Consider the following 27,369-nt stretch of genomic DNA (forward strand, 5'->3'; position numbering starts at 1 on the left):
TGGGCCCTGGGCTAGATACGGGGGATTGATGAGTAAAACCAGTCCATATCCCTGGTCCCACAGAGCCTCCCATCTAATGAGAACACTGCATTCATCATAAAATCCCCACAATCAAATAGAAGCTATGGTTGTGGCGTGGGCTCTGAAGAGGTCTGGGGGGCTGTGGGGGTGGATACCAGTCCCGGCATCCAGCCTCCACATGTGACTCATCTCTACCCCCAGTTCCAAGCCCCAGGTCTACATAGAGGGATTGCTCACTGGCTCTTTCTTTACCTGTTGAAGCCAAATTGGCTTCCACCCCATCTCGCTTCCAGCCCCCCAGCCTCAGGGTAACAGCACTTCCTGCCCAGTGCTTCAAAGATCTTTTTATTCTCTTGTGACTTTTCTGAAAGTGTAGCAGATACTTCTCTGCTGATGCTGAGCGATTCAGACAAGCCACTTAATGATTAAGAGACTAGAAGTGTTCTCTAAGAGATGGGGAAGCATCGTTCTTGCTTCGCTCAGCCTGGATTCCCCAGACGGACGCAGAGGCATTGACGCCACCCATTGCCTATTTAAGAGGAAGAAGCCCAGCCCTGGAGAAGAACAAAACAGGTGGGGGGCAGTGGGAACTGAAGGAATGAGAGCATATGAAATTCAAAACAAAGTTCCTGGATACCTTGAGGTGGGTAAACAGACAGGTAGCAGTTAAGCATCCTTGAAAGTGTGAAAGTGCTAATCTCTCAGCCGTGTCCGACTCTTTGCAACCAACCCCATGGACTGTAGCCCACCAGGCTCCTCTGTCCATGGAATTCTCCAGGAAAGAATACTGGAGTGGATTGCCATTCCCTTCTCCAGGTATCTTCCCTACCCAGGGATCGAACCCCAGTCTTCTGATTGCAGGCAGATTCTTTACCCTCTGAGCCACCAGGGAAGCCCTTAGGCATCCTTGGACCATCTTAATTGGTGATGGCTGATGATGAATTTTTCCAGTTTGAATGCTTGGTTTTTATGGCTGGCAGGGACCTTAAGGCTACAGCATCTGGGGTGATGCTCTCATTTTATAGACCAAAGCCCAGAGATGTGAAATGACAAGCCTGAGTACTTAGTGGTGGAGGGACTAAATAAAGTCCCTCCCTTTCCTGGGCAGTCCACAGGTAGGAAATTTTTTTTTTTTTTCTATACTTAGGGCTGTGTGAGTGCATCAAGGAGAGAAAAGTGCTTTAATGAGCTGTTGCAGATGGACTCCTGGGGAACCAGCAAGGGCAATGCGGTGCAGTGGATGGGCCTTTACAAATCTTACTGCCCAGACGTCTGGGTGCAGCAGCCAGGGGAGATGCTACTAGAATGCACAATGATGTAGGTGGACAGGCTTCATGCAATTAAGGACAGGATTCTCCAAGCGCCAATATCCTGGATGCAGGCCTGCCCCTCTCCAAGCAATAGCCAAGACTTTCACCAGCTGCTGCTGGGCTCAGACCCACCCTATCAGCCCCTTGGGTCAGCAGTCCAGAGGCCTAAGTTGGAGTCTGCTGCTTTCTGGACAGCAGTGACCTCTTCTGCACCAGGAAGCTCATTGCCAGTCAGGGGCCCTATGGTGGCCTCTCTTGACAGAAGGTGAAGATGAAAGGAATAATGTGCTGGCTGTTCTGCAGCCCCTGGTCACCCCTGGTTATATTAAAGCCAAAGCCACAAACATCCTCAGTGAGGATAAAAGGCTGGCAAGTGTGCAGGATCTGGGGCTGAAACCTCCTGAGAAAGCAGGTGGTGCTGAGATGACTCGGCAAGGCTGCCCATGGGGCCAAACTGGGCCTGGCTTTCCAGAGAGGGAGATGCCTCCAGGAGATGCTGACTTTCTGTCTGCTTAGCCCCATCTATGTACTCAAAAGTAAACTATTTATTTTCCTTTATCAAGTAACCTGGTCCTCTGCTGTTTACAAGGGCTTCCCAGGTGGCTCTAGTGGTAAAGAACCCCCCTGCCAATGCAAGAGACATAAGAGATGTTCGATCCCTGGGTAGAGGAGATCCCCTGGAGAAGGGCATGGCAACCCACTCCAGTATTCATGCCTGGAGAATCCCCATGGACAGAGGAGCCTGGCAGGCTACAGTCCATGGAGTCACAAGAGTCGGACATGACTGAAGCGACTGATCACACACTGCTGTCTACATATGCAGGGGAATGAATATTTGCCTTAACCCACTGAGCCAAGAGTAGCTGTTCTGCCATCAGGCCCAATCACCCCCAGCAGAAGGTCCAAGATCAGACTTTGGGCCACTTGGCCCCAGTTTCCTCTCTGCCCCCAAGTCATAGTGGACTCTTGACCCACTCCTTTTGCCTCTTGGGGCCCAGTGATGGAGGGTGGAGCTCACTGTTGGGTGCAGGAACCAGGAGGGGGGTGGGGAGTTCTAAATCCGGCTGCTGACTCAGCACCTTGTGTGCCCCCAGGGGCGGCTCTACCGAGGAAGGAGGGCCCTGCTGACTCTGTGCTGTCCCTGGGGGGAGCCATCTCTGAGGGCGGCCTACAGAGCCCCAGGGGATTCCGCTCACCCTGAGGGCTCTCCCACAGCCCCAGGCAAGTCTCCCAAGCTCACAAACAAACTAACTTAGACTCCTGCGAAAAGACTGCCTTTGAAGGCTTCACTCTGCATCTGTCAGGTGGCTGAGTGGGAAAAGGTGACAGCAGCCTTGTGCTCACTCCTTTCACAGGTAAGAGTCACACATGACTGAGCGACTAAGCACACGCTCACAGGGACCCTGGGAACTTCTAGATTGCTTACCAGGGCCCTAACCTGATGGAAACATTGATATGGAGAACCATTCCTTTCAAGGGTTCTTCTGCCTAAAGTGTAACCGTCTGTGTAGCTCCTCTGGGGCTCTCAAGCATCTCTGAAGCACAGTACAGGTAAAGTGAAGGCCCTGCCCCAAAGGGGCCTCTAGTCCCTGGATGCTATAGGAGGGCTTGGCTGTAGCAAAGCAGGGACTCGTGCACCCCTGTGAGCACCTCAGGGGAAGAAAGTGTAGCAGGTATGTGGGGAGACGTGCTTAGTAAGGGCTGCACCCTGGGCAAGGGTCCCTGTGAGGGGCATGGCCCTGGGCCCTCCAAGATGCATGGGATTATCATCCAAACAAAGACAAGAAGAGGAAGCATGTTGGCCAAAAGAACCAAAGATACACCGGCCAGTTGGAGCAGAGGGTTGGCAAGGAGGGATACAGAAAAATAATCAGGGGAGGTGGTAGGACGGGACTAATCGTTAAGCGTCCGGAATGTAAGCTAGGAGGATGGGTCTTGATTCTGGAAGCCGCGCAGGGGGCGCTACCGAGAGCATTTGGGCAGCAGCCCTGGCCTATAAAAGTCTGGCCCCAGAGCACTCATTTGACCTCAGCAAGTTGCTTAACTTCACCAGTCATTTCCTCCTGCATGCGGTGGGGGTACTAAGATCACCCATCCCACAGGGGCTGTGGTGAGACTCACGGAGGCAATTTAGCAAAGGACTTGGCACATGGTACGCATGCAATAACCTTGGTTCTTCTTGCTGTTATTGAGGCTGGATGGGTTTCTTGAACACTGGGCAGGATTGCACCTTGGAGGGTTATAAGGAAATCAAGGGAGTTGGGGGCCTCCTTGTAGCTCGGTGCCTCCTCTAGAGATGGAACATTCAGCCAGGTGCACTGCTGACCTGACCCCTGCTGCCTGAGGGGACAGTCACGCTTCCCTGTGCCACTTGCCGTGGGCCACTTCCTGTTTCTCTCTCCCTGGACTAGGGGGCTCCGGAGGGAGACAGGACATGCACCTGAGCGAGATGGAGATCCTGGCTCCTTCTTTCCTCCCTCCCTCCCTCCTCCTTTCCCTCTCCTCCCTCCCTCCCTCCCTCCTCCCTCCTCCTTTTCCCTCTCCCTCCCTCCCTCCCTCCTCCTTTTCCCTCTCCCTCCCTCCCTCCCTCCTCCTTTTCCCTCTCCCTCCCTCCCTCCCTCCTCCTTTTCCCTCTCCCTCCCTCCCTCCTCCTTTTCCCTCCCTCCTCCCTCCCTCCTCCTTTTCCCTCTCCCTCCCTCCTTTCCTTCCTCTGCACCAGGTCTTAGTTCGGCCATTTGGGATCTTTAGTGGCAGCATGTGGGATCTAGTTTCCCAACCAGGGATCAAACCCAGGTCCCCTGCATTGGGAGCACAGAGTCTTAGCCACTGGACCACCAAGGAAATCCTCTTGGCGCCTTCTTTTACACCCCTCTAGGCTGCATGCCTGTTGAGGGGGACAGCACACTCTCCACCAAACATGGAGCCTTTAACAGGATCTCAGTAAATCCAAGTGGAAAGAACAGGTGAAGTGCAGTCTAAGGTCTGGAGGAGCCCGGGTTACCTTGAGATGTTCCCTAGGTGGGCTGCTATCCTGAGGGTCAGAGTCCAGCTGTGCCTCACACCAGCTGCACAAGCCTGGTCAGGACATTACACCTGAGTTTAACCACTGAGTTCTTGTCTGTGAGATGGAGGGAATAATGACAATACCCACTGCCTTGCACAGTCACTGTGAGCCTCAAAGGTGGAAATGCCCATCACAGAAGAGCTTCACAGGGCACAGTTCATGGGTTTTGGTCTGGGCTCCATGTACTAGGGTCTGTGGGGGAGTGCAGAGGAGGGGGGAGCTCTCTCTACAGTGTGTCCAGCTCTGCCCCAGCCAGACACCACCCTTCCACCTCTCACCCCTGCCCACAATACCCCCACCCGCTTCTTGTCCAGGAGCTGTTACTCCTGGGATTTGATTTGGGAGTGGGTTGAAAAAGGACAAATCTTGGGCTAGGGAAAGGGTGGGTATAGTGCCACCTAGAGGAGAGCATTGGGACCACATACTCTGGAAGGGGTGGGGGAATTATTCTGCAGGAGGGGCCAAGTGTCAGGAGTCTTTAGGAATCTCCAGTAGAGGGTGGTTCTTTGAGAGAAGAAGAGACAAAAACCTTAGTGCAATCCTTGACTGCTCTCTTTATCTGAAGTCACCTCCTCCAGGAGGCCTCTCCAGCCAGCCTGAAATCAGAGCCACCCCAAACCTTGACCTCTTCCTCTTCCACCCTGGATCTGGGGGCTTTAAGGGAGGAAACATCTCTACATCCTGGAGCCCCACATCAGCCTCAGAGCCTGGGAGATTTTGCAGTGATAGCACCCTCCTCTGTCAGCTGGGGAACAGGAAGAGGAGGCAGTCCAGCAGAGTGCTGTTTAATTCAACAGTCAGACATGCTTACTGTCTTTGAAGTTTTCCTATTCCCTGTTGCTCAGAAACTTCCCGGGATCCCTGGTCATGATGCTTCTGGGGTCAGAAGAGGCAGGAGGGTATATGCTCCAGGCTGGGTTCATAGCTGAAGCATGACCACACATAAGGACAGAGTGGATCCAAGACCTGGCACGAACATGGAATGGCAAGTGTGTATCTTCTTGGTCAGTGCCATGTCCTGAGCAGGTCCTGATTCCTTGTGCTTCCACGCGCAAGCCTGGAAGTTGGAGTGCTAGGTGTGTTTCAGGAGAGGCAAGGAAGCTGCCAGAGCTTCCCAGGTGGCGCTAGCAGTAAAGAACCTGCCTGCCAGTGCAGGAGACTCAAGAGAGGAGGGTTCATTCCCTGGGTCGGGAAGATCCCCTGCAGGAGGGCATGGCAACCCACCCCAGTATTCTTGCCTGGAGCGTTCCATGGACAGAGGAGCCTGGAGGGCTATAGTCCGTGGGGTCACAAAGAGCCAGACACAACTGAAGCGACACAACTGAAGCACACAAAGAAGCTTCCAAGGCAGAGGGCCTTGTGAAGATTGACTGAGCTGAGAGCTAGAATCGGATATGCTGGGAGAGGGGACCCCTGCTGGCCAGAGTGGGTTTTGTACAGGATACTATCGGGACCACAGGCCAGCAGGGTGGGGAGTCAAGGGCTCACGTGACCAAGAAAGGTAAACTGGAAAATAGGGTTGGGCCCCCAAGGGCTTGGTGGCTTGAGGGGCTGCAGCCAAAGGGCACAGGTAGGGCAGGTGAGGTCAAAGCAGGAGGGAGAAGACCAGGACCAGAGTCTGATCAGAGCTGAGAAGGAAAGTTGAAGAGGACAGTGTCTGCTGAAGAGCCAATGTCGTTATCACTGCCTTTTATACCCAGTTACTCCCAGGACAGAGGCCAGACCATCCAGCCTTACAGCACTCTGCCTCAGAGAGCTTCTCCGGGGCTCCGGAGTGGCCCCGCGGCTGCACAGGAGCTGTGTGGCCCTCACCTGCCCTCCTGTCTGCTTCTTTGCAGGAAAGTGTGGATTTGGGCGAGATCATGTTCTCCCTCTGCTACCTGCCCACAGCAGGCAGGCTCACCCTCACCGTGATCAAATGCCGGAACCTCAAGGCAATGGACATCACAGGCTACTCAGGTACCTCTCCTACCCAGGTGCTTGCCATGTGGCCTCCCCATAGTCCCGACTTTAGGATGTGGAGAGATGTTGAGAGAGAAGGGGGAGGAATTGCCGGTATTCTTCGATTGGAGCACAGACCTGCGGGCATATGGCCTGGCTTTGAATACCAGTTCTGCCATTTCCTTGCTGTGTAATGTTTTGGTTTCATGATCTGAACAGAAAAAAAAAAAAAAAAAAGTACACAGGTTGCTTTAAGAATAAACAAGTTAATTCATGTAAATGCTTAGAAATGAGCCAGACACCTAATAAGCAGTCAGTTGTTGCTCAGTCGCTCAGTCGTGTCCAACTCTGCGACTGAGCAGTCAGGAGATATTAGCTATTACAATCATTCTTTCTCTTGGAGGATGGAGAGGATAAGAAGCAAATAAATGGGAGGAAAAAATAAGAAGGAAATATCTTTCTGGTTGGTGTGAGGCCTCAGGACTTCTAAGGGTTATGTCAAGTTTGAGTGTCTTAAGTGTTTGTTGATCCATGAAGCCCTGCAGCAGCCCTGTAGTGAGTCAGAGGAACAGAGTCACTGAAAAGCAAAGTGCATTTGTATTTGAGGTTTTCCTGCAGGGCTCTGGGCCTCTGTCTCAGCACCAGGAGAGCCGCTAGGTACCACAGGAGAGACAAGTGCTGTTCTAGCAACTGAGGAGACACTTGTTTGGAGGCAGCCTCAGAGCTTGCAGGCTGGACACAGTGTCAGAGGTTTGATCCTTTCCCACGATTATGCAAGTTTTCATTGTGCAGGGTTTTGGGTTGTAATATAACAGCAGAGTCTCAGGAACCTTCTGCCCCGAGTTGACTCAAATTAGCCCAAGAAGTGGAAGAGGGTGGAGCGTTCCAAGGAGCAGGCACGTAGAATAGCCTGGGCTGCACTCAGATGCAAATGCTTGGTTTGTTTCCCTAAAACTCCCTCCTAAGAGGCTCTTCTCCAGATTCTGATTACAAACATAAATCCACTCCAGAGGTGCCTCTGAACTTGGCTGGGAGTATGTGGAAGATTTTCCCTTTCATTCTTTATTTCCTTAGTATAATCACAGTTGCTGCAAAGAAGTGATGATCCAGATGAACACATCTGGGCCCAGACCCAACCTGGTGCAGTTGGAAGATGAGATATTAGGCTTTGGAAAATGAGGTTTCAGGGAACGGTGGTCAAGAAACGCTGAAGTCGTGTATTTGTGGTGGCTTTGAATGCCTCTGCTCCCAGAGCCCCCCCCTACTGCCGCCTCCACGTCTCTGTGCATAACTCACACCGTCCAGGCTGAAAGCTGCCCCTGAAAGTGCCTGCCCTGATGTTTTTCCTTCCACAGAGGCTACCACCACACATCAGAACATGGTGGGGAGCTTGAAGAACCTTTTCCAGCATGTACAAGGCTTTTAGACATCAGCAAGCTGGCTTCCTCCAAAACTGCAACCGATTGTAGATTTCATTTTAATAACAAAATAAGTGTGTGCAGGGACAGAAATTCACCAAGCCCTCTCAAAACTGCTGAAGGAAATAGGATTTTGCTGCCCAAGTCCCACTCTGTCTTCTCTGGTGTAATTAAATTGATGTGCTAGAGAGAGAGTGCTTATGGCGAAGCCACCAAGATAATCGTGTGGGTTGTTGCACATCAGAGGGTTGGGGGTGAGAGATTTTTCTCATGCCAAGTTCCAACCTCTCTCTCACGATTGCCTCTCTTTTCTACCTGGGTTTGGAATTGGGTATTTTGTTTGTTTTCATTTGGAATCTGGTATTACATCTCAGCTTGATTCTGAAGATTCAGGGGTCCTCTTTTCGCTAGGAATTTCCATCTTGTTCACTGATGTAAGCAAGTGTCTGGGACAGTTCGTGAAACATCATAAGCATTAAATAAGTATGTATTGAATGATGAATGAATGGGTAACTTTGTCAAAGGGTGATGTACCTGGGACACTCACCCCAGGGGTCTCTCAAACTCGATCTCCTGTTTTGGAGGATAAGTTTGAGTTTGCCTTCAACCCAGATTGCTTTGCTGTTGGACTGAACTCAGGGGTGCATTTGCCTGTTCTTGATTTATATGACATTGACCTCTAAAACCAAGGATCTTTCTGTTCTCCTTGATCTAAACTAGTCATGAATCAATTCCCTAAGCCTATCCACTGGAACCATGACCATAAAAAACAGTACAGAATAATCATAAGGATCAGTATCCCCCAAAAGGATGGTGGGTTAGTACACCCACCCATCTCTGCCACATCTAGTCTGCACTACTTTGAATCTAGTGGTTACAAATGTAAACTTTGGAGTCAGACATAAATTAAAATCTTAGGCAAGTTTCTTAATCTCTCAAATCTCAAATTCTCTATCTGTCAAAGGGGGATAATCGTAAATGTTTTATAGGACTGACATTTTAAATGACATGATATACATAAATCTCTCAGCACAATGCCTGGCATATACTAAATGCCGAATTATGATGGCCCTCGTGACAAGGAGGCTGAAACACACTGCTGGCCTTTGTGCCCCTCCCTTAGCTGCATCTTAGGCTACTGGAGAGGACAGGACCTCAAGGTCATTTGGAGCCAGCATTCCACTAGAAGCTCAAGCTTCTGCCCCAGCGCAAACCACCCAGGGAACAGCCCTGTCTCTGTTTAGCCTCTTAGGCGATAGTGAGATTATGTGTTCCTTCAAGGGAAATACCCACGGAATTTTATAAATTAGATATGCCTCACAGGAGTGAATAGAGGTGGGGAAGGAAGCTGAGAATCTCCCAGTTAGTCATCAGGCATTTGCCTAGTGGCCCAGGGAACAGGATTCAATCTCTGGGTCGGGAAGATCCCCTGGAGAAGGAAATGGCAACCCGCTCCAGTATTCTTGCCTGGAGAATCCCATGGACAGAGGAGCCTGGTGGGCTACAGTCCATAGGGGTCGCAAGAGTAGGACACAACTGAAGTGACTTGGCAGCACCAGGGGCAGGTGGCTTTGTCAAACATTTCTAAGTCCAGCCACGTGGGCATTTGCTCTGCTGTGGGAGTGTGTGGACATAGGCATGGGAGGGGATGAGCAGTCCGTGGCAGCCTCAAGCCTGAAGACACTCTCCAAGACAACGTTCACACTTGAGCATAGAGGTTGCCATGTCAACAACAGGTCTTGGAAGTAACTTTCCCACTTGTCTGCTTGTACCTGAACACTGTCCAGGGCATATCCATAGAGAACAGAGCCTGAGGACACGAGAAAGCTGTCTCACGGCAGTTCTAGGAACCCCTCCTTCCTTTTTACTGAACATCCTCCTGAGAGAAACCTTGCCAATGGGTTGTCAGACACAGCAGGGTGGTTAAACACCTGGTGGTCTCCCCAGGTCCCCCATAAACCCAAGCACCCCCACGGCTAAGGCACAGCTGCTGTCGTCATGTTGGTTAGTCAGCGGCGCACCTGGGCGACTATGGAACTCCCTTTAAGGCTTGAGTTTCTGATCAGGTGTCGAGGTTCTCTGTAGCTTCCCCAAAGCTGTGTACCTCTTCCACCACCTGAACAATTCCCCAGGGAGCGTAAGGTCCTCGTGGGTACTTGGGTGCCCAGGAGTTAGAGTTACATGCCTGTGAATGAGGAGCCAGGGAGCAGGCTGCTGGGCCTGCGCCTCCTGACAGAGCCGCATGAGCCCTGGCTTCTGGGCAAGAAATTGTCTCAGCACATCAGTGTCTCAAAAGCTGTTATTACCTGTGAGTTGCCCTCCTGTGTCTTGAGCTGTGCAGCATAAATAACAATTATGATGGTGACCGAGACACCTGCACGGTGAGATACAATAGGTGTCGCTTCACTTGGATGAGTAGAAAATTTCAGGGTAGGAAGCTGACCATGAAATACCCATTCAGAAAACTAAAGAAGAGACAAGGATGGGAGGTGCATGGGAGGTCAGTAAAAAGACAGCTCTTTGAGGGCTGAAGAGATTTCAAGATCACACTGAGAAAGGAAATGGCAGCCGGCCACCCCGAGTCCCAGAAGGCGGAGGCACTCAGTCCCCCGGCCATGGCCCCCCCTCCTCCACTGCCAAGAGTGGGCAGGAACCAGTTTCCAGGGGGGCCAAGAGCAGGGCCACTCCTCCCCTCCCTGATGCCGGGTAGAAATGAGCTTGAAGGAGCAATGAGACCCTTAAGCCTGTTGTCAGGTTGGGAGGACCCCACAAGCATCGTGACTGTCGCTGTTCATTTATTCTGTCTTGTGGCTACTCCTTGGGCATCATCAATTCTATTTTTACCCACTTTATCCTCTGGTTACTAATTCTGACAAGAACCCCTTAGAGAAAAGCCTGCAAGTAGGTAAAAGGAGGAGAGTGCCTTTGTTCAGCTTCAGCACCCTTTGGAGCCAGCCAGCCACCATGGAGCTGAGATTTAGGGTCGTGAACTGCATACCCATGGGCAGGTTTCCTGTCTGATTTGGGGCCAGCTTCCCCATTAGCAAAAGTCCATTAAACACTCTCCTAGAAAGCCTGAGGTCGCTAAAGACTCTGTGTTTATGAAGCACAGAGTGTCCACAGAGACAGGTGTGCGACATAAATACGAGGTGGTTTAATTATTTTAACATCCCACTGATACCATCTGAGAACAACAGTAGGTCTGGGCTCCCAGATCCTCTGCCACACATGGTGCTCGAGGACATCTGCTTAACACGCTCCCTTCCCTTCCCGCTGCCCCCATGGGCACAGATCCATATGTCAAAGTGTCCCTACTCTGTGACGGGCGGAGACTGAAGAAAAAGAAAACCACCATAAAGAAGAACACCCTCAACCCTGTCTACAATGAGGCCATCATCTTTGACATTCCCCCGGAGAACATGGACCAAGTCAGCCTGCTCATCTCCGTTATGGATTATGATCGGTAGGTAAGGGCCCGGGGGCCGTGATTCCCTGCCCCTCACTCCCAGGACAGCACAGGGCTCCTTGACCTCGGACCTTGTGCTTCGTGTGGCTCAGGCACTCGATGGCCTCAAATCTGGCTCCACCCAGGGAGGTACAAGAGTTTGAGGAAGAGCATGGGTTTCCAAAGAAGCTCAAGCTTCACTTCCCAGTGGGCTCATTGCTATGAGGGGCTTCCCCACCCATCAATTTCCCTGAATTCACTCCTGACTCTTCCCGTTCCTCCTTCTGGCATCTGTTCTTGAGAACCCCTCCCTCTCCTCTCCACTCCCACTGCTACTTCCACTCCCGCTTGGGGATATCTATGCAGCCTCCGAACTGACCCCTGCCGTCATCACTCCCTGCCTCAACCCAGCCACACCTTCCTAAAAGATCACTTTGTTCTGGGCCCTGCCCTTCTCAAGAACCATCAATGGCTCCTGTTGTCCACGTTCTTCCCCGGAACTCTCAAGACCTTCCAGATCTGGACCCAGGGTATCCATCCAACTTGACTTCACTCACCTTGTATGAGTTTTTTCTCTTCCACTTTTCAAATCCTGCTGTCCTGTCAAGGCTGGCTCAAACAGATTCTCCAACTATTCCAGCCACTGTGCCTCCTTCTCTCCAGTTGTCACTTTGCTTGAAGGAGGGAAAACAAAAAAACAAAAAAAACATGCAGTAAAGCCTCAATCCAGGATATTTAGCACAAGCTCTCAAGGCATAGTAAGTGCTTGGTGAACAAATGTGAGTGATGATTGATGCTCTTGCTGAGTGAATAAATCAAATCATAGCCGCTGGGTGTGGAGACATGGTACTCAGAGCAGGTTGATTTATTTCCAAATAGCGCTGATGTCTCAAGCACTCTCTGAGTCAAATAAAGGAAGAGACTTAAACTCCCACTCCCCAAAGTCAAGCCATCTGCCCACCATTCCTGAGATTCCAAACAAGGTTAGAACTTTTTGCTCATTTGTCTGTGTCCAAAGTCCATCCAAGGAGGCCGGGGAATGTCTCACTGCAGCTGGCACCCTGAGGCCCTGCCAAGCATCTGTTTAAAGAGCTCAGTACTCTGAATTAGACCAGCAGGGTTGAGGCCCAGACTGCGGGACCTCCCTTTCTGAGAGCATGTCTGGTCACCGATGCCAGGCCCTCTGTTTCTCCCTTAGAGTGGGTCACAACGAGATCATTGGAGTCTGTCGTGTGGGGATCAACGCTGAAGGCCTGGGAAGGGACCACTGGAATGAGATGCTGGCGTACCCACGGAAGCCCATCGCACACTGGCACTCCTTGGTGGAGGTAAAGAAATCCTTCAAAGAGGTGGGTGAGGTCGCGCTTGGCCCTTGGCATGTTTGCTGCATGGCAGCGCGGGCTAGAGAATGGCAGTCGGCTGCTGCGAGACCTCGCCTTTGTGGGTCCTTGGTGGGGGTGGAGGTGGCTGGGTGCGGGGAGGCACACGCTTTTCACCCAGAGTGTAACAGGCAGGAAGGAAATGGAGGAAGACAGTGGGAACCTGCTTGACAAGAAGGCTTTGATGTGGAGTATATCGAAAGCGACCCTGAGTCCTAAATGGAAAATAAAAACTTGGAGGAAGCCTGGGCAGCTGCTCACCATGCCAGGCCAGGAATGCTTTCACAGAGCCCCTGAGCCAAGTCAGCCCTTTCAGAGAGAGCCCCAAGAGGGTGAGCTCAGAACCTGGCAGAAAATCCCACCCCTGTCCAAGCAGTAAGTTCCCTGAGGCTCTAGCGAGGCCGTCCTGCAGCGGTTTTCACTGTGTGGATGGAGCTGGCCAGAGAGAGGATGCCGCTCTCATGAATGTGGGTTCTCCCCACTGCTGGAGAAGAGAGTGTGGCTTCAAGGACCCACTTTCCAGCCAGGTCCTAACAGAGATGTAATGGACACAGCACTGCCTGGAAATCCCTAAACGGGCTCCAGGCCTGGCCCTTCTCCACTTGCTACATAATCCTGAGCTAGTTATTTCTTTCTCGACTGCAAAGAAAATGTTCCTTCCAGTGACACCTACAATCTGCCCCACCTCCACCAAACTCCACCAGTTTAAGATCCTGCCATTTATCACCTCAATGGTCCCTTGGCCTTTTTTTTTTTTTTTCTTAAATGGGTTGGAACATGGGTTGGGGTGGCCAAAGCCTATGGGCAGGAGTTTAAAACTTTGAGAAAAGTTTTAAACCTCATTTTGAGTCTTTCAGACTCGAGTCCATAACCTAGAAAGCGAGATGATCATTCACTCATTTTATTAGCAATAGGTTTCAAGCCAGGAAGTCTCAAGAGTTGTATAAAAATTGGAAAATCTACTAATAAAAAAAGAAACCACATGGCCCCTCAGCTTAAAAGCAGAATCTCCTTAAAAACAAAATATCTCCTTCCCCATGTTCTGTGACACAGAAAAGGTATGGGCATAAAACCCAGAGAAGCTACAGCCGCCTTTCCTGCTCAGGGTGGCCAAGCCTGTTTCCAGCAGCACTGTTGTTCAGTCGTCAAGTCCAGCTCTTTTCGACTCCGTGGGCTGCAGGCCTACCTGTCCCTCACCATCTCTCGGAGTTTGCCTAAGTTCACGTCCATTGAGTCGGTGATGCCATCCAACCATCTCATCCTCTGTCACCCCTTCTGCTCCTGCCCTCAATCTTTCCCAGCATCAGGGTCTTTTCCAATGAGTCAGCTCTTTGCATCAGGTGGCCAAAGTATTAGAGCTTCAGCATCAGTCCTTCCAATGAATATTCAGGGTTGATTTCCTTTAGGATTGACTGATTTGATCTCATTGCTGTCCAAGGGATTCTCAAGAGTCTTCTCCAGCACCACAATTCAAAAGCATCAATTCTTCGGTGCTCCAGCAGCATGAAACCTCACATTTCTGTCTCCTGGTTGCCTGGATTTTACCACAGCTCTGGAGCTTTATTGAGGGAGGCCAGCTCTTGGGCCCTCCTGCTTTCCCAGAAGGCCCTCTCTGCAAAGTGTGGGTAAGGTACCCACAATCAGCCTCCACCTACACATGAGCCTCCAGTGGGAAGCCAGCAGCTCACTGACCGCAGTGTTTAGTCAATCTAGGGAGGGGGTGTGGCAACTGTCCTCCCCCTTTAAAATCCTTTGGAGACATTTAATGACAGAATAGGTACACTAGAATGCTCAGGAAGGCATGGAGGCAGGGGTGAGGAGTGGGAGCTGAGGGGTCTCAGGCACCTCACTGCCCCACCTGGTCTTCAGTTTCCTGGTTGGTAAAATGAATGGGTGAGCTTTTCCCATCTCAGCTTTTCTAAGAAACTCTGACCTAAAATGACTGGGCGAAGAGTGAACCCACATCTTGTATCACCTTTCTAACCTTGAAGATGCAACAACCCATTGCTGTTACTGGGTTCGTCTGTCCACATGAACTGGAGTAAGCAGTCAGTGGTGGCTGGAGTTGGAAGTGGGGTGCAGGGGAGTACAGTGGAGCTGGGACTCAGCCCCAGAATCGTTTTCCATAATGAATACAACCTAATTAAGCCAAATAATTGATTCCAAGTCCTGTTTCTTTGAGAACTCTGACTCCCTGGTCCAGACTACAAAAGAAAGATAAAGTAGAACCAAGCCCTTGAAAATGAATATTTGATGAGACAGCAAAGGGAAAGCAACAGTATATGGAAAACGAAAAGAGAATAAATTGATTCATATCCTTTGGGTTTACTTTTCATTGACCTCACACACCAGGTTCCCGAGACTGCCCATCCCCAACTCCCCAGCCTTCCGTTTTCTGCTCAGCTGATCATGTCTCTGTATGAAGAAGCTGAGAATGGCATTCATCTTGGCAACTTAGGATTTCTTCAGTACACATTTATGAAAATGCGTGCCTATGCTTTTAGCCCCCACAGTTGAAGTCCCTTTATAAAGATGCATTAAAAACCCACCAGGATAATATAAAGTAAGCCTTTTTTGTGTTCATGTGATGCGTTGTACTTGAATATTTATCATCTCAATCATCCTTAGAGTTTACATCCTGTCTCCTTTTTGGTTGTGTTTTGGACATTGAGCAAGAACCTGGCTCCTGGAACTTGTTTCTCCCGTTTGTGTAATACATTGAAAAAAAACCCAAAACCTTCTTCTCCCACCCCCAGGAAGATGAATGGCATCATATCTAGAAAGCACTGTGTTTATATTACACCATTCTTAGAGGGGTTTCAAGCTCTGTGATCATTACTTTTTTATTAACGAGAACAGAGGGCACCATACTTACTTGTTTGGGGTTTTTAAAATCAGGTTGAGGGAAAAAATTAACTGAAAAGGTATTTTTCCCTGCTGGGATTCTTTTTCATGAATAAAAATTGATTAAGCCACAGAGAACAACCTTTCCCCTGCAGCGACTGTGGCCGCTCACCTCTCAGCACTCCTGCCCAATGCTGCGTGTCATCGCTGTCACCACATACAGAGCCCAGGTTGGCCAGCCACCTTCTCCAAGGCATTTTACTGTGAAGGGACAAACCCAAACCGCCTGCCAGGGATGGGACCTATCTGTTGGAACCTGACCCATTTCAGAACAATAAAAGATCTCACTGGACCACAGCCACCCTGGACTAATCACCTTCCTTGGTGTGCTGGGGACCAGTTCTCCGCTATTTCAGAGCCGCCACAATCAGCCTGCCAGGAATCATTCACCTTTCCATTGTCCATGAACCCCATCTCCTCCCTGTTTATCTTCATAGGAAAAATCAGAGGCTGGCAGGGGAGCCAGCGTGCCTCCTTCATTTGTTCTGGATAAACAATTATGCTCTGTGTGACTTCTCTTTGAGCTATTATGTAAAGGGAGAAAGAAATACTCCATGTGGCCATTTCGTTTTTTCTCCTGTGGACTGGCCTATCCATCAGGTTGTTTAAGTGGCATGCTTACTCGGGGAGAAGCCAGTAATTGCAGTGTACCTTGCACTGACGTTAAAAGTGACGTTAAAGGTTGTAACAGAAAAAAGTAGAACTTCTAAAATGAAGGTATATTCAATGAAAGCATTGGTAACCGTCTTTTGGCACCTTCTGGTTAAGAACTCTTGAGTCAGAAGTCGCAGTGGGCTCAACAACCAGGCATTTATTTATCTAAAATATTTCACCAGGGAAACCCTCGGTTGTGATTTCATTCACGTGGATGCTGCAAGCAGAGAGACTGCCACCTGGAGTTAGGAGTAAGTACCTGGTGTGGACCCAAAGAGGTTAGGTTTCTTTTTCCATCGTGTGTCTCCTTCTCCTGGTGTGTCCAGGTGGGAAGGCGGCTGCAGGATGGAGTGGAGGGAACACTGAGTGTGGAGTTAGTAGACCTGATTTCAGATCCTAGTTCTGCTCCTGACTGGCTCTGTTGGCTTCCTCTGCATCTTTGTTTTCTTATCTGCAAGAACAAAAGAGCCAGGGCGATCTCCCAGCCGGTCTCTGGGTCCCGCATGCTAAGATAGCTCAGGCTCAGGTCACGTAATGGTGGTCGTCAGTACCTCCAGACCAGCCTTTTTTGGTTAGTTGTAAAGATCTGCAGGTTGGCCTGTCCAGGGTTACAAAGGGACCATGAAGAACTGAGCCTGGGGACTGAAAGAGAGGATTTCCTTCAATCTGGAAACATGAAGGTGATCAGTAGGCCTGGGTCTCAACTCCGTGTTGTGGGCTCCCACGGGAGATGCTGGCTGGGATGGTCTGATTCTTAAGTGGCTCAACTCTGTCTAGAAAGGCTGTGTTGTGAGGTGGGGGTTGGAGGCGGGACCTTGTCCTTCTCCATTCCACCCCTACACACTGCACAAAGGCATAGTCCACTTCTCCTCAGCCCTGTTACTCCACGTGGAGACCCAGAAAGCCCGAGAGAAGCAGAAGGGGCTGAGCTTCAGGTTCAGAAAGACCATCTCAGGACTTCCCTGGTGGTCCAGTGCGAAAGACTCTGATCTCCCACTGCAGGGGCCACGGGTTCGATCCCCAGTCGGGGAACTAAGATCTTGCATGCCACATGGTACAGCTGGAAAGACAGAAACGCCATCTCACCCACCTGCCTAACTTCTCTCCCTGGAGTCTTGTCCTGTGTTTCCTCTGCTCCCAGACAGGATGGAGTATACAGTGGACATTGACTCACTTTGAAGTTATGCAGCAGGTCTAGAATATTCACAGGGTCAGATCCTCACCCAGAAAGCATTGCTCCAGCTCTGCCTGGCTTTGAAGTGTAAAGAAGGGTTCAGTGACCAAGTGTGGGTCATCCACTCTCAGTCCTCTCTTCCCTCCATTACGCCTCATTATATCACCATCTTCACAGGGGTGAGAATTGGGCTGAGGGGTGGCAGCCTGTGAGACAGGACAGTAAGAGGGGAAAAAGTAGGGGTACCCGAAAGGGGCGGGAGCCGCCATCCCCTCCTGCCTCCTACCTCTTCACAAGGCGAGTGTAAAGCCCCCCAGGAAGCACAGAGACTGAGGAGTAGAGGCCGGCACTGAAGCAAGATCAGAGTTTTAGCTGTACTAACAGCTCCCAGACAAATTGCTAATAATTCATGATTGTGGCTTCTTGGCAGTAAGGGCACACTCTGCAGAAGGCCTCTTCTGCTGCTAACAAAATCTGATTTTCAGTGTGAAAAATGGCTGAAGCATTCAGAAATGGTCCAGTCATAGCACCTCATTAACACACACACACACACACTCCACACGCTAAAGAAAGCTTTCATTATCTCTACAGCAAGTCTTTTTTAAAAATCAGGTCTTCCAGGCTGTTTTCTTTCTTTCTTTTTTTAATTTTTATCGAGGTATAGTAGCTTTACATTGTTGTATTAGTTTCTGCTGTGCAGAAAAGTGAATCAGCTATACGTATACACAATCTCCTCTTTTTTGGATTTCCTTCCCATTTAGGTCACCACAGAACACTGAGTAGAGTTCTCTGAGCTCTACAATAGGTTCTCATTATTTGTATATTTTATACATAATATCAATAGTGTGTATATGTCAATCCCAATCTCCCAATTCATCTCCCTGCCCTAAAGCTGTTTTCCTTGTTTTTGCATGGCTAACAGCAAAATTCACAAAAGCTTACAAAAAGCTGGAGAAAAGTGGATTCAGAGCATGGGCCAGATGAGTTTGGCAAGTTGAGATACACATTCCCTTGGCATTGGCTAAGTGCTTTTTCCCCCTCTTCACAGTGGCAAGGCCGAGCTGCCAGCTTCGACAGCGAGAGTTCGTGCCCGTCTCCGAAACCACCTCCGACACCATGAGCTGCACCGCGGCGGCCAGGCTACACAAACGAGACTCAGCAGCGTTCTTTTTGCACTTGTTCAACCGTCTAAACACAGTGTTGAGCCGCAGCGGCAGCGGGGGCAGCACGCCTCTCACTCCAGAGTCTTAGCTGCCCCTGTGTCAGTCAAGGCCGAGACACTTGTCGTGTGGTCCGAGCTGTCTTAGTCTTTTCTGTCTCCCAAGGTGATGTTTTCATGGTTTTTTCACTTTTTATGGATCTGCTGTCAAGAAGAAAAGAAGAAAAAAACAAAGAGGGGAGAGCCCAGATGTTGGTTCTATTAAATACAATGTAAAATAGTTGTCTTTGGTGGGAAGGTGGTCTGAATTTCTGAAATTTTGTGTCTCCACCGAGCTCCATAACCCTGGAGGAGAAGGATGAGCAATGGCTGCTTTGATCAGTGGCCCGCAGGAAGCTGCAGACCTGGCCAAGAGCCTTTACAAAAGTGACTTATGACTCTTAGAAGCTCTTTGCCAATATGACATAAACCAAGGTGCAGACTCCTGGTCCCAGGTTGAAATCACAAGCACTCAGAGCCGTCTGTGAGCCTTCGACTGGTTGGTCGTGCAGGGCTCCTGGCTCCCCGTCATTGTGAACTTTCCTCCTGAATTGAACATGACTTGATCCCTCATGGGAGCTGAGTCGCTTTCGTTAGGAACGGTTCTGTGGAAACAAAACATGCCATATGTTTTCTGGCGCACCACAGTTAATGACCACATTTGTTTGAAAACAGAATCTTTGTTCTCAAAAATAACCTTCGTTGTTAAAAAAAAAAGGAAGCTCATATGTTCTGGAATGATTTCTGCGTTATACATAGCTTTCTAATTCCATGAAGTATCAAGCAGCTGTTTAAAATGCCTAAACAGATAAAAGAAAAACCTACATAAAATGTTCTTTTCTGAATGGGGAGTTTTGAAATCCAAGTAATAGGTGGAGTGTATCTTTCTATGAAGAGTACCTTCTTGATTGAAACCAAGTCAGCTTAAGTCTGTTTCAGCCGCCTTGACTCTGGGACAATGTTCATCTTAAACTTTAGTTCTATAAATTATTAAGTATTTCAGTGTTTGTTTGTTTCAGTGGTAGTGAAGAATTTTTTTTTGCTTTAAATCTCTAGGTCAAATTCAGTTTAGGAAAAAACTATGTTTGAACTATTCTGTATTGTAATCGTACATTTCTGTTGAGTTAATTAGTGGCCTTCCCACCAACCCCCTAGAACTAGGTTGATTTGCTCCATCAGTCTGGTAAATGTGCGGGTGGGTCTTCACTTCTGTGTATAGCTGAGAAATGCCAGTTTCTAGAGCTGTGTGTGTAACTTGCAAGAGGCAGGTCTGCTGAAGAAGTGCTTCTTTCAACAATGGAAGGTCAGGAATGTAAAAACTGTTCACATACCTTGTGTCTTACTCTTTATATGTGACACATGCTTTAGGAGCAGCAACTCAATAAAGCTACCCTTGTTTTAAGTCAAGTTATCAGATTTCTGTGTTGATATAACTTTGAGTAGTGTCTTCTAATCCTCAAGATGACCAAATTGGGCAGGAGGTAACAAGATATTGTGGCAAAAGAGGTTTTCAGCTTTACAAAATGTAGATAAACCCAGAATTCACCCAGTACTGAGCTTTAGCCTGGGGCTAATGTGGCACTGATATAAAGACAAGTTTTCTCCCCAAATGTCTTGTGATTGATAGGCCTTCTCAGTCAAGTCATCTTGAGGCTGGATTCTCTTGAGAGTAAGCAAAAACTCAAGGTCATGAAAAGACTTCCAACAGGCCATGAGCTTCATTCCTGACTCTAGAATGATCCCATCAAGATGGCCATTTCAATCATTAGGCAGATGCTGCCAAGTCCTGCAACTATGAAGGGGGCAGTGGGCTTCCTGAGTCAGGAGCCCAGAAATTAATGTGAAGGGGTCCTTCTAGAAGTGAACTCGAAATGCACATGCAAATATCCATCATCTTCAAACCTGGAAGCAGATGAGAATGCTGCCTTAGAGTGGTTCTTTCTTGGAGAAGGGAGTGTGATCAGTGCGAATCAGGGAAGAGTTACTGCTCTTAGATGTTCCTTTTATGTCTAAGCAACTGTCTCACATGAGTGAGCCTCCCAGTGCCTTTGGAAGTGCCTTTGGAGCTGCTCCCTGAGTAGCTTACGGTCAGCCTCCACACCACCCTAACCAATTGCTACCACTCCTGCTCCAGCAGTCTTGGTAAATGTCTGTAGGCTGGGAAGCCCACCCCAGGGAGGCTCTCAGCTCTGGAACCCCATCCCCAGCATCCTCAAGGGAGACCAGTATTCAACCCAAAGCGTGAATTTATGCCAATTTCACTGTCTACCCTGATCTTTCTCCCTCACAGATGAGAATACAATGATTACAAGTTGCAGAATGACATGAAATACAAGGTTGATTCATTTGTCAGCTTCCTCTGCTAGGAGAAATGTCTTTCTTGGGTTGGTGATGTGAGCTTTGCTGAAGTCACGATGCGTGCGTGCATGCATGCTCAGCCACTTCAGTCATGTCCAACTCTTGCAACCCCATGGACTGTAGCCCACCAGGCTCCTCTGTCCATGGGGTCATTCTTGACTCTAGAATGATCCCATCAAGATGGCCATTTCAATCATTAGGCAGATGCTGCAAGTCCTGCAACTATGAAGGGGGCAGTGGGCTTCCTGGGTCAGGAGCCCAGAAATTTATGTGAGGGGGTCCTTCTAGAAGTGAGCTCAAAATGCACATGCAACTGTCCATCACCTTTAAACCTGGAGGCAGATGAAGATGCTGCCTTAGAGCAGTTCCTTCTTGGAGAAGGGAGTGTGGTCAGTGTCAATCAGGCAAGAATACTGGCGTAGGTTGTCATGCCCTCCTCCAGGAATCTTCCCAACCCAGGGATTGAACCCGCATCTCCTGTGTCTCCTGCATTGGCAGGCAGTTCTTTACCACTAGTGCTACCTGGGAAGCCCCAAAGTCACGATAACCAGGGCCTTTTGCAGATCAGTTTTTTTTTTTTTTAATGTGAAAGTGAAAGTCAGTCATGTCCGACTCTTTACCCCATGAACTATACAGTCCATGGAATTCTCCATGAACTATACAGTCCATGGAATTCTCCAGGCCAGAATACTGGAGTGGGTAGTCTTTCCCTTCTCCAGGAGATCTTCCCAACCCAGGGATCAAATCCAGGTCTCCCGAGTTGCAGGTGAATTCTTTACCAGCTGAGCCACAAAGGAAGCCCAAGAATACTGGAGTGGATAGTGTATCCCTTCTCCAGGGGATCTTCCTGACCCAGGAATCGAACTGGGGTCTCCTGCATTGCAGGCGGATTCTTTACCAATTGAGCTATCAGGGAAGCCCTTTAAATGCTAAGTTCGTTTTATTGAGCAGTATTTCCAGGCTGAAGAATGCCTCTCCCCTCCTCTCCCCTTATCCTCAGGATGTTAATTAATTGCATTGTCATTTAAAAAATTATTGTTAATTACTGCTTTGTGTCTTCCCACCCCTGTCACAGCCTGGAGTTTTTATTCAATTAAATCTCTCTCTCTTGCCCATTTCTCTTGTCATTGTACATTCCTGAGGTTTAGCAGTCAGCACACATACAGGATACTGCAAAGCTTTTACTTTTAATCTCTGTTTCACATAGGTAACCCACTTCCCTTCAATCAAGGTACAGCAAAGGACTTTTTTGTTTTTCATTCTGCCTGAGGAATACCTGCATGCCCTGGAAGGCTGGAATCCACCTGGAGTTTTGTCAGACTTGTAGCTCACATAGCATTTGGTACATGGAGCTCTGCTGTTTCCTCAGCTCTTTGGCTCAACAAGCAGCCCCTCCAGATGCTGAAGCTTCTCCAGGGAAGCGGATCACACACTCATGTGGGGAAAGTGTGGTGCTTTCGTCTGCTTTGCAATACTTGATGAGAAAATCCTGTTGCAGACTCAAAATTTAAAAAAAAAAAAAAAACTTAATGGAATAGCCTCTCTGCTCACCCCCAGCTTTTAATTAATTTAGAAAGCAGCCCATAGAGTGGAAAGTTCTCTCCCTTCCTGCACATCTGCATCTAAATTACTGGCACTCCACAATGAGATGCCACCAAGGGAGCTGAACTGCTGAGAGAAGCACTCTGCTGCCCAAAGCGGCAGCTTCCACTTGCTTCTGCCTTCCCATCAGATCACCCGCCAGCCACCGGCATCTGATGATGTGCTAGTCACATCTAGAGCAGACCAACCATCAGGGTAAATGGGTTGGGCTGGCTGGGCTGGGTTATGCAATAGTAACAGCCTTCATATTTCAGCGACTGCAAACAACAAAGGCTTATTTCTCACTCAAGCTTAATGTTCATCACAGAGGTCCTGTTCATGGGATTGATTCAGGGGAACTCAGGGTAACAAAGCAGCCAATGCCTTAGACAGTGCCAGTTGCCATGCCTTAGGGTAAAGAGCACGCGGAAGGGTCTCATCCTGGGTTCAGTGCTCTGGCTTAAAAGGAACACATCACTTTCCTTCACAGTTCATTGCCCAGAACTATTCGTGTGGCCTCCAAAACATAAGGGGTTCAAGCAACCAGAGGAAGAGGAAGTAGAAATATTTGATCATCAGCATGTGGGAAGACCACAGTGAACTTCGCAGACCCATGAAAGGTGATAGCCACTGAAGGATTGATTCAGAGACACTAATAAAGGGAAACTGTAGTCTATTCATTTTTGCATGAAATCAAGAACTGTACCTCGAGTCTTGCAGATGTATGTTGGGCCACACAACTGTGCTAGCCTCAGACTTCAATCTTGCCCACAAAAAACTTTCTAGTCTAGTAAGTTGATAACATAAGTAACTCTTAGTCCAAGGTAGAAAGTGGTCAGTACAGGGAGGGAGGTGAAATAAAAGACTACGGAAGTACAAAAAAGAATAACATAGCTCTGCAGATTGAGTGGCAGCTCAAGGAATGAGGCGCCCTTGATCTAGGATGGGTAGGACTGGCAGATGTGGAAGTTGTGAGGAGGAGGCAGATTCCAGACTGAGGAGTCTACACAGGTAAAGAGCCAGAGCAGCGGAAGTCCCAGGGCTGCCACGCAGCCTGCATCTAGGGGAGACAAGGAGCCCCTGAACACAATGCCCCCCTTGCTTGCGTTGTCTGCCCAGGCAGGATGCTGGACTGCTCTCCCAAGGAGTACTTCTTTCCCCTGCCCTGGCCCTTGCCTAGTTCTTGCCAGCCACCTCCCTTGGGAAATGGACCTGCTGCCCCTCCCCTCTCCATTTCAGGCTTGACTTCTGCTCCCCAAAGGGCTGATCACCTGGAACTTCAAGACTCGCCTGAATCTGAGACTTGGTCCAACTGTCACACCTCATCCACAGCCTCACCTCCTAAGGTTATTATTCAGCCACAAGCCACTCTGTTTAGTCGCTCAGTCATGTCCAACTCTTTGCGACCCCTGACTATAGCCCACCAGGCTCTTCTGTCCATGGGATTTCCTAGGCAAGAATACTGGAGTGAGTTGCCATTTCCTTCTCCAACAAGCCACTTGGGACTTCACAATTTGTCCTGTGTCCTGCTCTGCTCCTCTTTGGAGTAAGCCCTATCCAAGTGTCTGATCTTCTACTAGAGGGAACAGGACTGGCTTTCCTCTGGCTAGGTCACAGCTGCACCCCCAGCACGGATGTGGCAGGCCCACAGGGAGAGACTCACGAGTGGACCTAGGGCTGGGCTAGCATAGACAGTGCACAGGGGAAAAAGGGCACCTGTGCGGGATGTGATGCTCACAGATAGAAAACACCATGGTGCTGATAGCTGAGCAGATCTGAAAGAAGGGAGAGGGACACGGGACTCAAAGTTGTTGGTCTTACACTTGAGGCATCAGAAAAATGATGGCGCCTTCCATGGAAACCAGAAACTCAGCAGAACAAGGGACAAACTGATGAGTCCAGTTTGAGCCCACCTGAGTTTGAGATGCTGGAGGACTGTCTAGCAGTCCTGTGGGGCAGGGCAGTCAACATGTAGCTTGGCAGAGAGGTCAGGCATGAGATGTTAATTTATAGAAAGCTCACACACAAAAATGAGATGAGAAAACAGAAGGCTGACGCTGCCATGCAGATACAAGCAGCAAAGGAGAGTCTCAGAGAGACGTTCTTCAGGACCCATTAACATTTAGAGATCAAGGAGAATGGAAGCGATGTGAATAATAATGGAGGTGTGCCTAAGCGAAGCTGATCGATGAAAATGTTAATGAACAAAAACATCAATCAAGGGCTTCATAAAGTGATTCTTCACAACAAATTTATCCAAAATGCTTTAATGTAACTTGACACCCATCTATTTCACCCTATCCTTTTCCCCCACCTCAGCTATGCTCTTGCCTTTTTTTAAAAATTGTAGTGAAGTCAGTCCTGGGTATTCATTGGAAGGACTGATGCTGAGGCTGAAACTCCAATACTTTGGCCACCTTATGCGAAGGGTTGACTCACTGGAAAAGACTCTGATGCTGGGAAGGATTGGGGGCAAGAGGAGAAGGGGATAACAGAGGATGAGATGGCTGGATGGCATCACTGACTCAATGAACATGAATCTGAGTGAACTCCGGGAGTTGGTGATGGACAGGGAGGCCTGGTGTGCTGCAATTCATGGGGTCGCAAAGAGTCGGACACGATTGAGCGACTGAACTGAACTGAACTGAAAATATACATATCATAAAATTTACCATTTTAACTATATTTAAGTGTACATCTCAGTGGCTTTAAAGAAATTCACATTTTTGTGCAACTATCACTAGCATCCATCCATAGAGCTTTTTTGTCTTGCAAAACTGAAACTCTTTACCTGTTATCCTGCAGCCCCCATTTCCTCCTCTCTCCAGCCCCTGGCAATCATAATTCTGATTTCTGTTTGTAAATTTGACTACTCTAGGCACCTCATAAGAGTGGAATCATATGATGTTTATTCTTTTGTGCCTGGATTATTCCACTTAGCATAATGTCTTGAAGGTTCATCCATGTTACGTGTCAGAATTTCCTTCCTTTTTAAGGCTAATAGTCCGTTGTGTGTATGTACCACATTTTGTTTTCCCTTCATCCATCGTGGACATTTCACCATTTGCTCTTGGAATAATGCTGCTGTGAGTACAGGTACACAAGTATCTCTTCATGATTTCAATTTTGAGGAGGCATATACCCAGAAGTGGAATTGCTGAACCTTGATAAATTCTATTTTTAATATTTTGAGGAACCGTCATAATATTTTCCATAGCAACTGCATCATCTTATACAAGCAGTGCACAAAGATTCCAATTTCTCTATATCATCAACAGTACTTGTTACCTTTTTGTTTTTTTGATGTTAGGCATCCTGATAGATATGATGCGATATCTTGTGGTTTTGATTTGCATTTTCCTAATGATTAGTGATGTTGAGCATCTTTTCAAGTGCTTATTGGCTGGCTGTATTTCCTCACTGGAAAAATGTCAATTCAAGTCCTTTGGTTACTTTTGAATTTTTGCTGTTGTTATTGTTAAGTTTTAAGAGTTCTTTATGTATTCAATATATTAATCCCTTATCAGATTTATGATTTGCAAATATTGTCTCCCATTCTGTGGGCTGTCTTTTTACTCTGTTGATCATGTCCTTTTGATGAACAAAAGTTTTTAATTTTGATGTCCAACTTGTCTATTTTTTCTTCTGTTACCTGTGCTTCTGGTGTCATATTCAAGAAATCATTGCCAAATCTAATACCACTATGATTTCCTCCAGTGTTTTCTTCTAAGAGTCTTATCGTTTTAGTTCTTAGGTCTTTGATCCATTTTCAGTTACATTTTGTGTAGGCTGAGAGGTGAGGGTCCAACTTTATTCTTTTATCATGTGAATAGCCTGTTTTTCCTACCTCATTTGCCAAGACTGTCTTCTCGCTATTGAATGATCTTGGCGACCTTGACCGTTTGCTGCGTGCGTAATGGTGTATTTCGGGGCTCTCTGTTCTGCATCACGTCTATTTCTGTCTTTTAGCCGGTACCATATTGTTTTGATTACTATAGCTTAAAGTACTAAGTTTTGAAGTCAGGAAGTATAAAAGTTTGTTCTTTTTCAATATTCTGTTAGCTCTTTGGGGTCCTTTGTGATTCTATGTGAATTTTACGATGACTCTATTTCTGGAAAAAAAAAAAAATCATTGGGACCTTGATGGGGGTTACAAATTGATTGACTCTGTAGAGTGCTTCGAGTAGTATTGGTATGGATCCAACTCTTGAGGACACTATAATCACCCACAAGTGCCATTTGCTGACAATCTGTCCACAAATCTATCCTTTTACATCTGGGGTTTCAACTGATAAGCAGTAGTTGTGATAAGCGGTACTGTTGTACTACTTGGTGCTGGACCAAGTTACGGAAGTCAAATCAGCTAACTAGACCTTTTACACTAAACTCAATTCTTGACAAGTTTCTGTAAAGTCATCTCCCATAACTCTCAGTGTCCTGACCCAACTCTCAACCTGCCAACCCAGCTCAGCCCTATAGCCCAAGTTCTCCTTCCTGCCCTTTTCAGTCCCAGAAGACACAAGAACTTCAGCTGGACTCATTCCCATAAATGAAGACTCATCTGTTTCTGTGTGAACATAGGTATCCACTCAACGAACACGTGTTGAGTACATAGAATGTATCAGGTAACACACTAAGGCTGAAGGTACACAAATTAATAATAATTAACAAGCACGAAGCATTTCCTATATGCCAGACACTGTTCTAAGGGCTTTATATCCATTATATCATTTAATTTTTCCTCTAGCTCTAAGAGATTAAGAGACTTGAGATGGGAGGGAGGTTCAAAAGGGAGGAGATATATGTATATCTATAGCTGATTCATGTTGAGGTTTGACAGAAAACAACAAAATTCTGTAAAGCAATTATCCTTCAACAAAAAAATAAATTAATTAAAAAAAAAGAAACTAGCCCAAGGTCAC

General features: G+C 48.1%; 1 protein-coding gene across 4 annotated transcripts in view; it reads left to right on the forward strand.

Moving 5' to 3' along the window:
* SYT6 (synaptotagmin 6) overlaps window positions 1-19,829 on the forward strand; it is a 66,002-nt gene extending 46,173 nt beyond the window's left edge. The window contains exons 4-7 of one of the 4 annotated variants that reach the window (XM_070363879.1): window positions 6,234-6,354; window positions 11,046-11,217; window positions 12,398-12,548; window positions 18,359-19,829. In XM_070363879.1, coding sequence (XP_070219980.1) covers window positions 6,234-6,354; window positions 11,046-11,217; window positions 12,398-12,548; window positions 18,359-18,430 — 516 coding nt within the window. In that variant the 3' untranslated portion in view covers window positions 18,431-19,829. Of the gene's footprint in view, window positions 1-6,233; window positions 6,355-11,045; window positions 11,218-12,397; window positions 12,549-16,318; window positions 16,337-18,358 lie in introns of those variants that run through there. The other 3 variants (XM_005887107.1, XM_070363888.1, XM_070363895.1) reach the window with 3 other exon arrangements.
* The last annotated feature ends 7,540 nt before the right edge of the window (window positions 19,830-27,369 follow it).

This window comes from Bos mutus, chromosome 3 (genome assembly GCF_027580195.1).
Source record: "Bos mutus isolate GX-2022 chromosome 3, NWIPB_WYAK_1.1, whole genome shotgun sequence".
In the NCBI taxonomy this organism is placed as follows: domain Eukaryota; kingdom Metazoa; phylum Chordata; class Mammalia; order Artiodactyla; family Bovidae; genus Bos; species Bos mutus.